The sequence below is a fragment of the Poecilia reticulata genome, linkage group LG23 (genome assembly GCF_000633615.1).
Source record: "Poecilia reticulata strain Guanapo linkage group LG23, Guppy_female_1.0+MT, whole genome shotgun sequence".
Taxonomy (NCBI): domain Eukaryota; kingdom Metazoa; phylum Chordata; class Actinopteri; order Cyprinodontiformes; family Poeciliidae; genus Poecilia; species Poecilia reticulata.
In genome coordinates, this window is record NC_024353.1 from 11,459,832 (window position 1) to 11,475,762 (window position 15,931).

Here is a 15,931-nt window from a genome sequence, read left to right on the forward strand (position 1 = left end):
TATATATATACACACACACACACACACACATTGGCATATGCTGCCACCCCTGAAAAAATCCCTGCCACCCTCTTGCCACCCCATAAATATTTTTCTAGATCCGCCCCTGGAAATGTGTTATAAATATCACGCATACACCCTGTGGGGAGACTTCTGGAAACGTCTTTGCGTTTAGAGTGGTTTAAGCTGTACTTCTTATTTTTATTTTTTTTGTTGATGTTGTCTTTAACTTACAGGTGACTCATTAAAAGTGAATATCATGAAAAAGTAGGAATTTGTACGTCTATGCTGTCGGGCGATACACCGTGAGGTATTCAGATTTATTTCTGCTTATTTTGATGCTTATGCATAACATAATTAAAACCAAATTCAAATCATAAAAAATACACAAACCAATGAAAAAAAAAACTGCAGACATCTTGGTTGGATGAAAGTTAGAAGTTGAGGACTGTTTCCTCTCCTGACCACTAGGGGTCCTCATACTGGAGAACCGCCTTTGTTCCTGTGAAAATGTCACAGTGAGCCCTACATATTACATATATATTGTTCCTCTGGAATTTAAATACTACAATATGTACAATGTTAGAAGCAGGATTTTTTTTTATAACTGGTTGTGACTCAATTTTTGTATCTCCTTCTTCTTGCTTTTATATCATTGAATAAAAAAAAAAAATCGCACCATTTATTTTGTGAATACATGTTTTTCCTCTTCCACGTCGAGAGGAGCCAGTTGAGGTGGCTCGGGCATCTGGTCAGGATGCCGCCTGGACGCCTCCCTGGTGAGGTGTTCCGGGCACGTCCCACCGGGAGGAGGCCTCGGGGAAGACCCAGGACACGCTGGAGGGACTACGTCTCTCGGCTGGCCTGCACGCCTTGGGATTCCCCCGGAGGAGCTGGAAGAAGTGGCTGGGGAGAGGGAAGTCTGGGCCTCCCTTCTGAAGCTGCTGCCCCCCCGACCCGACCCCGGATAAGCGGAAGAAAATGGATGGATGGATGTTTTTCCTCCTCCATATATAATGTGGAGGAGGAAAAACATGTATTTATTTCAAAAATGTATTTTTAAAAAATGCCAACTTTTAAACAGTTGGTAACTATGTGTAATGCTACCAAGCCACCCCCATTCTGAACACATATTTTAAAGTTGTAATAAATCACACCACAGCACATTTTTAAGCGAAAATCAAAAATCACATTTTTATTCCTACTATTTACAGAACATTATTTAAGGTTCACATTGTAAATAATAATAATAATAACAATAAACAGTGACTGCATAAATAAAATTGCCTCAACTTTAAACAATGTACTGCATATCAGGCATTTATGGTTTAAGTGCACAGGTAGACAAATTTCATTTCAAAATGTATAACCAAGGAGAGTCTCTCACCTCAGGTAGCTCATGCAGAAAAATCAATATTAATGGTGGAATTTCTGCTAGAAAGCTGATGACTTATTTCCCAACAATAATATCTCTAGACCTCTATGCAGTTCAGCATTTTTTTTTTCCCCAAATCAAAAGACGGTCTAACTGCTTTTCAATGTGCAACAAAAACCAAGACATCTCTTCAATCATGTTGATCTCATCACATATCATTCACCCATTTTAATGTGCTTTTTCAAAAAAAAAAAAAAAATCCAATAACAACCATAACATTTCAGTTATATACAATGTGCATAACAAGAAGTCAAGACATTCAATGAGAAATGTGACTCATTCTGTTGGTCTAACCTGATTATATATGCAAGAAATACTTGATTATATTCAATAGAAGCATTTGTAAACACTTAAAAAAAAGGTGCTGAAAGAAGCTTATAAGTATTAATATTTTCCAATGACTATTGTTCACTCTAATGCAGTTTCATGTGTGCTTAAGTGACAAAAGAAATCATCTTTAACGTAACTGGTTGTAATGCAGATGCACGTTAAGTTAGAATCTATTTTTATCCACAAACAGTGAAACAAATGGAGAAAGGAAAGACAAAAAGTGCATCGTGTGTGCATGTGGAAGGTGATCTAATTTCTATTTTTTAAAAAAGTGCATATAATACAAGAACACAATTTTTGGCATACAGTGATCTGTGTTTTCTGTGTATTTATTTTGAGGTTTTTCTGTGTTTATTAGCCTGTTCCCCTGTGAGTCTGTCTTCCCTCTTGATTGTTCCCAGCTGTGTCTCTTTTTATTTGATTGCCCTCCCTGTGTATCTAAGTCCACCTGTGTCCTTTGTCTCGTTGGGTCCTTGTCTAATGTCATTTGTTGTTACGTGTGTCGGCTCTCCAGTTGAACTGAGAAGTCCTGGTCTGCTTAGCTCTCGTTTTCAGTCTTCAGTGTATCAGTTGCTACCGGTAATTAGCTCTCTGCCGTGCTGCCTGTCATCCTGGACTGTTTTGAGCTTCCTTCATTAAATAATCTTCACCATCATCTGGTTCTCAGCGTTCATTCTCGCCACTACAAACTCACCACTCGAGGTTGTTGAAAGCTGCTTAAGATGCACCAATCGGGCTTGAAAAACTAAATAAATAAATACTGCAGTGTTTTTGATCAAATGTTACATAGCCTTTGAATCAACTGGATTGAGATAATATATTATATAGTAAGTAAATGGTTCCTACACATATTCCCAGTTCTGTGAATATATAAAAAATATTTATATACAGCGGTCAGGCATTTCCTAAGAACCTAACCCGCAAAAAAAAAAAAAAAAAAAAAAAGGCATTGTAAGGAAGAGAAGAAGGAAGCAGCAACACAAACAGATAAGTAATTAGTAATTAGATAGGATGAGCAGATAGATGATTTATCATGCCCTGGGGATGACAGATTGAGGTTTGGCTGGATGGACAGATAGATGGATAAAGATTTTAGAGGGGAGAGGGCTTAAAATGTGTTTTTCCTTTTTGGTTTCTAATTCAATACTTACTGTAACCAAACAGTACTTTTCCACATCTTTCCAGAATGCTTAGGATCTACATACTGACTCAAACACATGTTTTTAAGAAATTGGACTTAAACAAAGTTGTGGCTTTCTTCAGTCACATGAAGCAAATGATGTTGGGCATATTTGTGCTTGATTAACACCTTAACCTCACTTCCTGTTTGGCGTATCTACCTATAGCATAACGCCTTTGAAGAAAGCTTTTCCTTAGAGAGCATTTGTGATCACGTTTTAGAGCATTGTAGTGAATCAATAAATCACAGGATTTCCAAAGGGTTTTCAAGCAGCTAAGTACATTTAAAATACATCTTTCCTCGCCAAACATCATTATAAGTCGGGAGAGCGCAGAAAGCCGCAGTCATAATTTTACAGTTTCGAATCCCAGTTTTTATAACAAGCAGTGCCTACTGCGGTACTGAACCTGTTAAAAACACTGAATTGATCTCGGAAGGTTGGGATACAGAAAATGATAAAATAATCAATAGAGTAGCTAAATTTCAGACCATTTTTGAACAAATGAAGTTAAAATAAAGGTAATTATGTGCATATTGAACTTAAAAATATATATATTAAGGGACATCCTTACATGTCCCAGGGGGGAAAAAAGCACCAGAAAAACAACTTACTTGAAAAAATATTGGTTGAAAGCACAATCTTCTATATGATGGAAGCATGTAAAAGTGTGAATATCATGTAAGTACAAGTAAAATTGCTTTGTTTTACAGCAGTAAGGCTTCAAACAGTAATATAATAATATTAATCTAACCATGTAGATCACTTTTCAAACATCAGTTACATGCAGTAACATGTATAAAATCATAACATATATTGCTACAGCACATTATAGCCTGGTTATGGTATGCAGCTCCATGTGCCAATTCAAACCACGTACGCTTGTAGGAGTTTGTAAAGTGTGTGTGTGTGTGTGTTTTAAGACATACTGCTGCCTCTAGAAAGCGCCGGGAACGTATCTGTTGGACTGGAGGAGAGCTATAAACTCCTGTTTCCTTTTGATCTGTCCCATCAGCTTGATGCTCATGGCGAGTAAGATGATCTGAGAACGGAAGCAGAATGCAACAACAACAAAAAAAAAAAATGCGTAAGATTCGAGCCGCTTACTCGCTAAACGCTAAGCGAGGTAAGTAGAAGTTTGACGTAAATGTGACGAAGCGAAAGCCTCACCCAGAATACTCCGCTCCCAAACTGTATTACCATCACCAAGGAGAAGGCCAGCTTCAGTTCGGAGAGATAAATCGGTAGGCAAGGCTGCGGGACGAAACAGCACGGCAACATAAAAGGCTCGAAGCAGCAGGCGTAAACAGGGTATTGATCTGGGTGGTGTTAATGTTGTTTTCCACTGTGTCCAATTACACCTACTGAAGTTCACTCGCCGGCTGTTTACAGAGCGACAGCGAAGGTCAGAGGGAAATGGCCAGTTTGTTCCTCTTTTTAATCAACAGTCACTTAAATGTCAGAAAAAACGCATAAAGAAGAAGAACTGGATGAGGCCAAAATTTAGTTAATCAATTTAGCTAATCAATAAAACCAAAGTAATTGCTTTTAGGCCTCCTGAGATCATTATTGTCAGTCTTTTTTGCATTATTTTGGTGTGGAGCATTGATACGTCCCGCCTTCTACCAACATATTAAGGTTGTTGTAGCGCTGTCAGATGCATCCTTTTGGGCATCGTCAGTACAAATGGCTTCCGTCTCTGGTTGCATTGAAGATTTTCTGTTTCTGTTGTTATCTAGAAACAGCATTTGATTTAAACTTCTTGTTTTATTTTGCTAAGATTTCCCTACTGTGGAATCGGTTAGAGCTACTTCCTGTTTCATGGGTTTTACACCTGGCTTCAGTTTCTAATCAGCATACCTGTAGTGAATTTGCAATCATCATGTCTGGTACTTATTCTTCAGAAATTCAGCCCCACACTGGATTTGTAAGGCTTGAGTTTTTTTTTTTTTTTTGTTCCCCGTGTCATCTTTTCATCACTCTTCCACTTGCAGTCCCATTTGTTAAGACATAAGAGTTGTCGATAGTGACTTCTGGGATAACACCAAACACTTAAGAATTGATGAAGTTATTTATGAGACTGTGTCTGTGGCGTGTTTTACCTCTCGATAAACATACTGGTTCTTCGGCGCCCCGATAGTGGCGCTGCCCCGTAGTCGAACCTGGTTGAAAGACCAAAGATTAACCCTGATTGTAAAATGAAAAATGCAAAAATTTCAAATCCTCCTTTAGTTGTTTTTCTTATCATTTTAATTGTAAATCAACAACTCACTGGTGCCACTTTCTTGTTGTAGTTTTTTTTACACTGTATATAGTCTATATTTGCAGGTTTAGTCGAAGTATTTTGTTTTTAGATCAGTACTATGAAAGAAAGCTAAAAATGTCCTTTTTGTGGTGTAGAAAACTCACCTTAACAAAACATTGAAGTATTAATTGTTAAAATTCTCAAGCCTAATTCTCTTAGTCTTAATTTTTAATATTACAACACCAAAAGACCAAAACCAATGCGCTTTTGTTTTTGTAACCATATTTATTTTGATTAAAGTACAACACGACGACCAAATTACATAAAATAATCGTGATTATGTTGCTAATATTTTAAAAGACGGGGAGTACTCACACATTTTCCTGGATAGTGACAGTTGCAGGAGGCGGGGATGGACGCACCCCAGTCCTTGTACCCTTCAATGAGACCGCAGCATTCCAACTGGAACGGACACAAACCGGATTAAGATTAAACATAAAACAAGAGCCACTTAATCAACAACTTGTAAAACGTTTAACAAGAAGGAAAAGTTTTAGCAAACTAATAACTCACTTTCTGGGGATCTCTAAATGAAACAACACCAAGTTGTTTCATTTAGAGATCCCCAATATAACCTCACATCAGCCTGTGAGGTTATATTAAAGTTAAATGAGAAAGTTAGTAAGTGGCTTTTCACCAGGGATACAGTAAGCTCTTGTCACCACTGGGTGGCGATAGCAAAATTATTTAAAGTTCAGCTGCTCTGTTTTAGTGACGCTACTGTTCCATTAACTTTGCCTTTAGAAAGAAAGACATCCAATATCAGTAATCTACATTTAAAATAACTTTATTTAAAAAACAAAACCAAAACCAGAAGATATTAGTTACTAAAATATTTCTATTTATGATAGTGACCTGAAAAAGTGAGCAGAATTTACAAGAATCCATTAGATTGATTTATTTTATGTGGGTTGATAACTTTATTAAGAGTTTTCTTGAAAACTATTGAGAAGTTGGACTCTTAATAAGAGGTAGAGGCATCAATTCATGTGGAGCTAATGTTCTTATTAGAACCAAGTTTCACAGAAATTTTAAAGAAATATAAAAATATTATCAAACTACAAAATCTCTGGCTTACTTCCTCTTGGATATTATGTAGCAACGTCCTGTTGGCTTTGTTGGGCGCAGTGAGCGGCATCATGGCCAGCAGCTTGGACTCCTCACGGACAACACGCTTCTGAAAACAGACAAAGAGCTCTGAAGAAAAGGTTTGCAAAATGTGCAAACACGTGGGATTTAAACATCGTACCTCATAAACATCTTGGTAACTCAGTGCCGTTCTGATGATTATTGTTTGACTGGCCGCCGCCATCCCGGCTGCGTACTGCACGCAGACACACAGGCATTTAAATACAATAATTATTCCTTCACAAACAGAAACCCAAAAACACACAAGGCGCTTTAAGATTTTTTGTGTTGTTTTTTTTTTGTTTACCAGAATCAAACACCATCTCTTCCCTTTGCAGGCCCCAAACACACCGAGCACAGACAGCAGCAGGCAGCCAACCTCGATCACATACATCATTGCTACAGAAATGCTGGGAACCATCTGAAGAGAAAAGTAAAAGTGCATTTCAGTGCCTTCTAAAGTGTTCATACTGCACAAAATATGTCACATTGAAACACTAAATGCCATTGTTTTCCAAGGAAAATGATGTATGGTTATGAGTTGTTTTTACAAAAAAGTATTGTGAACCTCAACTTTGGTTTACGGTCTTTGGTTGTCTTTGGAAATCGGACTTACCATTGCTTTCTTCTTGCCACGCTTTAACATTTTCACTTGGTAGAAAATGAAAACATGTTGAAAATCTACTACTTCCCTTCTACACTCTACTTCAGGTTAGTCTGTCAGGTAAAATCCCCTTAAGATAGAGTTTATTATAAAAATGTCTACTATTTTGATCTGAACAGGTGCAGCACTAATATAGCATGATAAAGCTTCAGAACCTAACTTTTGAAGGCAACTCAACATCTTCCTCGCAAATAGTTGAACGACCAGGTTATTCCAGTGAGACAAAATAGGAAAATTGCTTCCATTTTGCATTTGGGATTCATTAATAATTCCTCACCTGCCTTGTTAGCTTTTTTCAGCCCTCAATAAACGTATATATGCTTAAAAGCTGCATACATCCATATAACTACATCAGAAACATCAGAAGTGTATCTTACCTTGCCAGTTTGTATGAGGTCCCTATGCCAAATAACAGTCATCCTCAACATGAAGAAACACAAAGCCTAGAAAAAACATATACATTTATTTATTTAATTAATTATTTTAGCTTTTAGATCATTTAAACCAGATTTAATTCAGGTTTTTGACATCTGAAATGATATATTATAGTTTATATCGTAAATCCTTAAAGGTTATGTTTTCTTGAAGCCACTGCTGTTACTTCTTAAAGGAGCAGTGACTTATTTAGAAAAGAAAGAAAAGCAATAAAAACCCAACCAATCAAAACATCGACCTGCTTGCATGTAACTCGTGTGACAAGCATTACCCCCCTTCAAATGTATAATTTGTTCATATAACAGTAGCATTTATATAAGACAAAAACATTAACTGATACATTTCAAGAAGATACCAAACAGGCCTGTTCGGGTAAACTCCATTCACAGCCGCTGGAATGTGCTTACCATATGTACAGCGTTAGCGAAAATAAACGGCCTTTTCAGGCTCGTTTTATCCGCCACCACGACCACTGAGCTCTTCTGCATTCTCGCTGCTGACTCTTCCAGGTTTTAAAACGCCCCCACCCTTTTTTTTTCTTCTTTTCTTTTCTTTTTTACATAAGAAGAAAACAGAAAGAAGCTTGCCGTGGAGACTGTAAGGGCATCTGTCGTCTGTATCCGCACAGGACGTCACTGTGATGTGCTGGATGCTGACTCCGTGCTGCCTTCAGGTGGCGTCCGGAAGTGTAGGAAATAAGAAGTCTAGTAGTTCTGAACAGCCCGGTTATTATAAAAGCGCATTAGCAAGGCTGTAGCTAGGATTATGGACATGTTAAGTAAGCGAAATCCATTCTTAATTGTTTTTTAAGCTTTAGATATGATTTAATCCTATAAAATATCATTTATCTAAATGTTTTGCCTTCAGAATAGTTTATTCTCCTGAAAGACAATCCCCCAAAACATGGCAAATTGTAAATGATCTGCTCTGGATGTTTCACAAAAATCATGTACTTTTTATAAATGAAATGTAATATTGGAACTTTAATACATTTTTATGGCTCTCTTTCCATCCCAGCACCAGTTCTGGCTGTGTCTTTTACTTTAAAAATCTTCAACGGCGTCAATGTTTATACATTCAGACCAAGAAACCAAGCTTCCACTGGTATATGAGTCATAATCCACTATCACTTTGTATTCCATGAGTGTGGTCCAGTGCTTTCTTTCTTCTCCAAGAAATCTCAGGGAAATCTGAAAATTGATCGATATAATTTGGAGGAAAAATCCTAACATCCCAGATTATTGGAAGATCTAGTGGTTCAAATAAGCCCAATCACAGTAGTTGTAACATTCTTTAAATATTGTTCTTTATTCTAATCTAATTACAGGTTAAAATGTTTTTGTTAAAACACTTGTTTTGTAATTGCTAGTTAAGAATAGATACATTAACAACTTAGCTCAATTTATTTATACAGCAGTCCAATCAAAATTATGTCACATCACAATCAAACCTGGCTGACTATTTCATACTAGTTGGTAAAAGGTCGTTCAGGTTGTCCGATATTGAATCCACCCGAAGCAAGCATGTGGCAACCACTCCCTGTGGGAGAAGGCTGCAGCAGAACCAGGCAATCTGAAACAACTGGCTTTGGGTTGAGAGGATAGGGAGGAGAGAAAGAAAAAAAACCCCACAAAGGCACAGGGTGAGGGTACAAAGAAAAGCAAAACAAATCAACGCAAGGTTAATGTCTGCACCCAGGATCTCTGTAGAAGAGTCTTATTAGCGTCTTATTAGAAAAACCTTAAAAAAAACCAAAGGAACTTTATTGCAGCACTGATACGTTACCTTTAAAATGTTACTGGAAATGGTGTACTATTACTATTACTGCTTCAGTAACATGTGAAGCTTTTAATTTTGTTTCTTTTTATCAATAAGGACAATTGAAATCAGCAAAAAGATTGGGAGCTTATCAAATAAATTATAAAATATGGTTGGAATTTAACCTTTAGATTTACCCACATCTGAAGTGCCATTTCCTAAACAATTGACTTCATTTCCCACAGTGCATCATTAGGTATGAGGCTTGGCTGGGTAGAGAAAACAGGTGGGGCAGGTTTCTATTGTTACACACAGGTGATGTGAAGAGGGCAGGACTCAGGTGAGGAAGAACAGGAAAAACTGATGGAAGGAACTCGGTGGGAGGAACCGTGAACGAATGTTTATGCGTGTAAGAGAGCAATAAGTAAGTGCCTGGGACTGCAGACTGCTATAAAAAGACATATCTTTTAACTAATACTATCAAGAAGATTTTTTTCATTTTTATTTATTCATATTTTTTGGTGGAAGGGGGGATTACTGGAGCCCGTTTTACAGGGACTTAAAGGATGGGATGGATTTTCATGTCATTTGTTGCCGTGGGCAGTAAAGTGGGTCAACACCTGAGAAGGAGCTAAAAGGAGAAGCTGAACTGAGACCGTTTTGTCCCGCTGAAAGAGCACAAGAGAGGAAGGACATGCTAAACTTTCTGGGGATACTAAAGAGGAAGAATGCATAACTGGACAGGAAAATATACATAGAAGCAGTTGATTTCTGATGCATCTACTATATTAACCACAAACTAATTCGGTGATAAATATTCTCCTTAGCTGTTGCTGCTTGGAATATTTTATTTTATTTTTTTTTTAGTATCATTTTGGGCTTGTTTTTATGCCTCGATTCAACCCTAAAGATAACTAATCACCTTTCAGCTACAAAAGGTCAAACATTCCAAGAGATCTACAGTTCAGCTAAAGGAGGGATCATTTCCTCTACTCACACTGAAAACGACACACACACACACACACACTCCACTGTACTTCCACCATGCAGGCACCACCACCTGAACACGATGACACTTTTGATTTCCTGTTCAAGATCATCCTCATTGGGGACACCAATGTGGGGAAGACCTGCGTGCTCCAGAACTTTAAGTCAGGGGTTTTCTCTGACAAACAGCAGAACACCATCGGAGTGGATTTCACAGTGAGGACGGTGGATATTGAAGGAAAGAAAGTAAAGGTAAGCTTTCTACATAGCGTGTGTTTTAGACATGCAAAAGACATTAAATGAAGGAGTATAAATCCGAACGTTATATCGGCGTAAGACTCGGCAGTACTGAAATATGTTAGTCAGACACACGTGAGCAATAATGGAAAGTAGAGATTCTATTTTGGGGGTAGTTTTGTTGGTTTTAAAAAAGAAATTGAAATTAACAGCTACCAAATTCATTTTCCCTGGGCTCCACATTTAGGAGACCTCTTTTTCAAAGGAGTTTCCTCCAGTGACAGAATAGCAAGTGGCAGTGGCAGTTTGACTCGGTCCAAAACAAGCCTGACAGGCTGTTGGTATGAAGAACCGGTCCATCAGGTTCCTCCCTTTGTGCCTTTGTAATGCCACAAATTGATCTTGGACTGATCGCTCATGTCCTGCACTTGCTATTGAAAAGGAAGTTGTTACTTTTTTGAAACTTTCATCAAAAACTCATAACGTTTCATAATGTTTTTTTTATGTTGCTATTGTTTAACGTATTTCATTGGGATTTAATGTTGTTAGATCCACACAGCACAATACGGCCTGCACAATGTTTCACAATGGGGATAATGTGTTCAGTGTGATGTGGCCGGTGCATAACTATCCATGCTGCTTGCTGCTGTGTCCCCTTCATGACTTTTGATCAACTTTTTAATAGTTTATGTTTAAGTATATTAGGGTAAAGAGTGCTGAATACAAATCCACACCCATCTTTTCAGGTGTTTATGTGTAAAAATGTTGAAAAAAACACTGATTATGTTCCTCCCACTTTACATTTTGCATTGCCTTGTATGACCTATCACGCACATTTAGTACTAATTCATTAAGTTTAAAAAAGATGACTACTTTTGCAAATTTGGGAGTGTTTTCCATATTTAATCTTTTGCTCTTGTCATTGCAAGGAAAATATTTTCACCATCAAAAAGCAATTGTGGACAGGTGGAATATAGCAAGTCAATAAAATGTAATGAGTTTGAGTGGCTTAAATTTGAAACATCTGGATGCATTTCATTTTTTTCATACAAGCAAATTTTGTTTCTGCTTCTACAAATGTCACCTGCAATTACTACACCTTAAGGTTGTAATAAGTGGAAATATACATGAACTGCCAAGATCTTGCTGTTCATATGAGTTATTATTTTCGACTACTCATGTGTCTGTGTCTTCGCTCAACCCCAACAGCTATTTCCTGCCTGAGGCTGTCTGTGAAGTTGTTTTTGCAGCTGACACAGCTATGTTTCTTTTTTTTTTTTTCTTTTTTTTTTTTACCTTTTTCTACGTACAAAAGGAAAGGAATTAAGTATTTATTTCACCACTAAAATACATCTTAGACTAGTCAAACCTGCATTTACTTTCGGAAGACATTTGGAAACAACACTTCATTTCAGTTCTTGCTGCTAAATGATAACTTGTCTCCACTAACTAGCTGTGGTGTATTGGAAGGGGCTGGCCCGTTGAGTTTACGCTGGTTGCTACAACGTTACAAAAGTCTCCTAAATCCATGGGGAGTATCCTCAGAGATATGCTATAAGGGCTTGGGATTCTCCGCAGGGAAACCAACAGGCTTCCCCCGCCTACCACATATGTGTTTGTTGCTAAAGCCCTCTGCAGCTTACAGGCTACACATATTGTCAACATATAAAATTAACTCAAATGCCCAATTATTGGGGATAATTTTCACAAACTCAAAGCAACATCTCAGGAAACATCCTCGTGTGCTTCCTGAAGGCCTCTAGCTTCTCATTATCTCTAGTAGTGATCATTAAACTCGTTAAAGAAGGAAGAACAAGCTTTCAGTTAAAGTTTATGGATCAGACCATAATAAGTCACATGGTCAAAATCGGGCAACTATAACACCCCAGATGACAAGAAGCACATGACATATTTTGTTGAATTTCTCTTTATGTAACACATTTTAACTGGAGCAACATTTCTCTCACAGTTGTGCACAACATAAAGTTATATTTAGTTTTTCTATGACAGTTTTTCTTCTATAGTGAGGAGCATTGTCCTTTTGCATCACTGACAGTTTACCATATGGTAGAGGAAGTGTTAGTGTGACACTTCCTGTCTTTGCCCTCATTTACATTTGATAGCTAAAGTGGTCTGGACTCAGCCCAGGCCCATATTTTGAGCATGGGTTTGTTTCTGTTTGACGCCGGGCAACACTAACGTTCTCATAAAAATCAGCTTATTATTTTTGGCTGCCTTTAAGTCGCCTTAATAATAAGAAAAAGTAAACACAATTAAATCATAGCGTCTCATGTTTGTTGCCATTCATCTTTCAGTCACACTCACAAAAGTAAAAATCTCCTTAAATGGTTTTCGCGACACAAACTGTTGACCTTTCCCTCCCAGCAAAATTTTGTTAAAAGGATAACATTGCTTGGAGTCTAAATGACATCTATAGATATTTTCATGTGATTAAAATGTTCTTGGGTGGATTAAATGGCCAGACTCTGTCTTTCAATACTTTAGATTGCTAAAAATTTGAGCCTACACAAAGTTCTGCATTGTTTTGCGGCGTAAACGAAGATGTGGTTAAATTGACTCAAGATTGTCACAAAATGATCTCTATAATTTAGGTAAATTTAAAAATGGTAATCTTCCAACTTCCAGAAGCAGCAAGCTGTGCAACTTCTCTGAAAACAAGCACAAAAAGAACATGTGCATTTTTTTGCTTCCTGTCCCTGTTTTTGGGAGTTATGTTGCTTAATCCTTCATCCTTGGCAGCCCTCCCAAACACAGGCACTAGTGGGAATTCATAGATTTCTGGGAAGTTCAGCCCTTGCCCTAAATGATGTTTCTTTCATAATCATCTTTGTCATCTCATGACAAAATGGTGAAACTGTGCAATAATTTTAACTCTTCGCAGTGAAATCAACGTGAAAATTGTTTGCTTCAAGACATTGCTGATTAATTTTCCAATATGCATAGTGTTGATGTAACTTTCAAACCGCTAGATTAATGACTCTTTTGTAAAAAAAAAAAAAAAGATCCCCCTATTTACTCTAATATTAGGAGCCAGACTGAACCACAGTTAGTTTTTTCATGATTATTTTCTATTAGATGAAAGCTGTATACGAGCTTGAACTTACACTCGGATGCATTATTTCTGTGTGATACAGATGCAGGTGTGGGACACAGCAGGTCAGGAGAGGTTTCGGACCATCACTCAGAGTTACTATCGCAGCGCTCACGGCGCCATGATTGCCTATGACATCACACGAGGCTGCACCTTTGATTCGGTGGACCATTGGATCAAGGAGGTAGAGCTGTACGGAGCTGCCAATGTCCTCTTGGTGCTAATAGGTGAGTTGGATTTTGACTTTTGTAGCAAATAAATACACTCTGCATGTACAAATAGATTGATTTTGAGCTATGACTTCTTATGTACTTTGGGTAAAAATATACCATGCCACAAAGGTCCGTATCTGTTTAAAGGAAAGGAAAAGCAAGAGAACATAGCGTAACAAAATGTTTTCAAAAGGCTGTTTGAGTGCTTGGTCTTGAACCATACACGCTTGTCAAGCCCAAACGTAAGCAGGATTATGTGTGCTGCCAATATGGCTTCATGTCCGTCTCCATTTAGGTAACAAATGTGACCTGGAGGAGGAACGGGAGGTTCCGTTTGAGAAAGCTTGCAATCTGGCAAAAGAAAGAGGCATACTCGCTGCTTTGGAAACATCTGCTAAGGTAATGCATAGAAGCACGGCTTAGACTCTGAACTTTTGGTTGAATTTTTTTATTTATTATTATTTAAAGCATTTCCTCTTTTACAGGAAAGTCAGAATGTGGAGGAAGCCTTCTTGATGATGGCCAAGGAGCTGCTGTCTCGTAACGGCCTCAACGTCCAGCAGGATGAGAACAACGGCATGCCTCGGATCCTCCTCAGAGAGAACTCTCGACCAATCGATGTCAGCATAGGGGCCTACGTTCCTCCAGAGAAAGAGAAGAAGTCGTGTTGCTGACGCAGAGAAACTGTGACTGAAGATGCTTGAAGGGTTTTATTTATCAGAAATGTAGATGAGTGAAAGAAAGCAGAGGAATTCCTGGTTGAAGATCTGTGAGGTCGAGGCATGATGTACTTAGCATCTGCCAGAAGGCAGATGTCAAAGATATGGTGAAGAAATGTTCGTTGTATCTGATCGGAGAGGATTGCTGATGAAGCGTCTTTACTGGAAAGATCTGCGATCAGTGTTCAGGAAGCGCTACAGCCAAACGACCTAATTTCATATCAACTGGTCCATGTTGCTAATATTTTTCTAAATTAAAAACAGTTTAAAGCAAATACATTTACACCATTGGAAGTCTAACAGTGTGCTAAGTGCTTGGGGTTGTTTTATGGTGCGATTTTGTTAAAATGAAGCTGAAATGTTTTTGGAAGAATATATATATATATTTTGGTCTCTCGCTACACTGTGGATTAAAGTTTCCAAAACAGCTTGCCATACGCAAAACTACTGTGAAATAAGTCTGAATTGATTTCACGACACAGCTGCAAAAAGCTGTGAAAATAAAAATGCCATATTTGATCATGAGCAGCTTTCAGCGAACTTTTTCAGCCTGTCAGGAAATTCTGACCTCTGAGGAAAAAATATCTGACGTTTCTAACCCATTGAACACTGAAGGGACACTGTCTGAACACTAGATGGTGCTGTGCTGCACCGCATGATCTGTGGCAACCCGTTAGGGTTGGCTTTGTCTTGTATATAAAAAAGGGAAACGTGATTTGAAAGAGGAAACAAAAACATGTCCTAACACAAACAGTTTGCCTCAAAGCCATTTTCTGGAAAAGACATAGTGTATGATTACAATAAGATAAAAAAAAGACTAGAAAAAAAAAACTAGAAAAAGAGGTTATTACTTTTCTGAGACAGTCTCTGGTAAATTTAGCCTCACTAAGATATTCATACATCTATAAATATTTGCTAGATTTGGTCATGTTTTATTAATAAAATTCAATCTTTCTCTTGGGAGTGGGGTTGTATCATAGACCAACTTGATTTGTAAATAAAAAAACTGATTTTATTTATTTTTTTATTTCCCTTTGCACAACTTTGTGTTGGCCTATCATAAAACATGTAAAACCATTGGGGGAAATTTTATACTTTTGGCGACTGTTGCTAATATTCACCAGTATGTGTTGGGGGGAAAAAAATCTTCTCCCTTTCCAGCAAGCAATTAATGAACCGTATCAGGCTTGGCTCCGAAATCATTTTTGTGCTTTTGATTAATACACCAGTTAAAAGTGAAAAATGGATTTTAAATGTATGCTTGAGGCAGAACTGCAGTAAGTACCGGGATTCAGAGTCCAAACAACACAAAAACCTTGTTTGTAATAGACCTAATGTTTCCGTAATAATTCTCGTGCAGTATCACATCACTATAATAAATGTTATACTGGTCACTCTGAGTCGAGCTTCAGGCAAATTCTCAGTAATGTC

General features: G+C 37.8%; 2 protein-coding genes across 2 annotated transcripts; one reads left to right on the forward strand and one right to left on the reverse strand.

The window, feature by feature from the left end:
- Positions 1 to 1,622: 1,622 nt before the first annotated feature.
- On the reverse strand, positions 1,623 to 8,149 carry LOC103459441 (tetraspanin-8-like). Its single transcript, XM_008400978.2, has 9 exons — positions 7,883 to 8,149; positions 7,418 to 7,483; positions 6,684 to 6,797; positions 6,498 to 6,572; positions 6,327 to 6,425; positions 5,564 to 5,650; positions 5,046 to 5,105; positions 4,114 to 4,197; positions 1,623 to 3,985 (listed from the first exon to the last, which is right to left on the reverse strand). Exons 1-9 carry the CDS (start codon positions 7,961 to 7,963, stop codon positions 3,881 to 3,883), a joined length of 771 nt encoding a protein of 256 aa, XP_008399200.1. The 5' UTR covers positions 7,964 to 8,149; the 3' UTR covers positions 1,623 to 3,880.
- Positions 8,150 to 9,511: 1,362 nt separating this feature from the next.
- On the forward strand, positions 9,512 to 15,900 carry LOC103459440 (ras-related protein Rab-19-like). Its single transcript, XM_008400976.2, has 4 exons — positions 9,512 to 10,472; positions 13,613 to 13,796; positions 14,077 to 14,180; positions 14,267 to 15,900. The coding sequence occupies exons 1-4, from the start codon at positions 10,278 to 10,280 to the stop codon at positions 14,453 to 14,455; spliced, it is 672 nt and encodes a 223-aa protein (XP_008399198.1). The 5' UTR covers positions 9,512 to 10,277; the 3' UTR covers positions 14,456 to 15,900.
- Positions 15,901 to 15,931: the final 31 nt, after the last annotated feature.

What these genes read in the sequence shown, in the direction of transcription:
- LOC103459441 (XM_008400978.2), bottom strand. Translation starts at nt 7,963, where the DNA reads ATGCAGAAGAGCTCAGTGGTCGTGGTGGCGGATAAAACGAGCCTGAAA. An exon ending in GTCACTATCCAGGAAAATGT is followed by an intron (nt 5,106 to 5,563) that starts GTGAGTACTCCC and finishes TCTTTCAACCAG; the next exon opens with GTTCGACTACGGGGCAGCGC. An exon ending in TTGGGAGCGGAGTATTCTGG is followed by an intron (nt 3,986 to 4,113) that starts GTGAGGCTTTCG and finishes TTCCGTTCTCAG; the next exon opens with ATCATCTTACTCGCCATGAG.
- LOC103459440 (XM_008400976.2), top strand. Translation starts at nt 10,278, where the DNA reads ATGCAGGCACCACCACCTGAACACGATGACACTTTTGATTTCCTGTTC. An exon ending in TTGAAGGAAAGAAAGTAAAG is followed by an intron (nt 10,473 to 13,612) that starts GTAAGCTTTCTA and finishes TGTGTGATACAG; the next exon opens with ATGCAGGTGTGGGACACAGC. An exon ending in CTTTGGAAACATCTGCTAAG is followed by an intron (nt 14,181 to 14,266) that starts GTAATGCATAGA and finishes CCTCTTTTACAG; the next exon opens with GAAAGTCAGAATGTGGAGGA.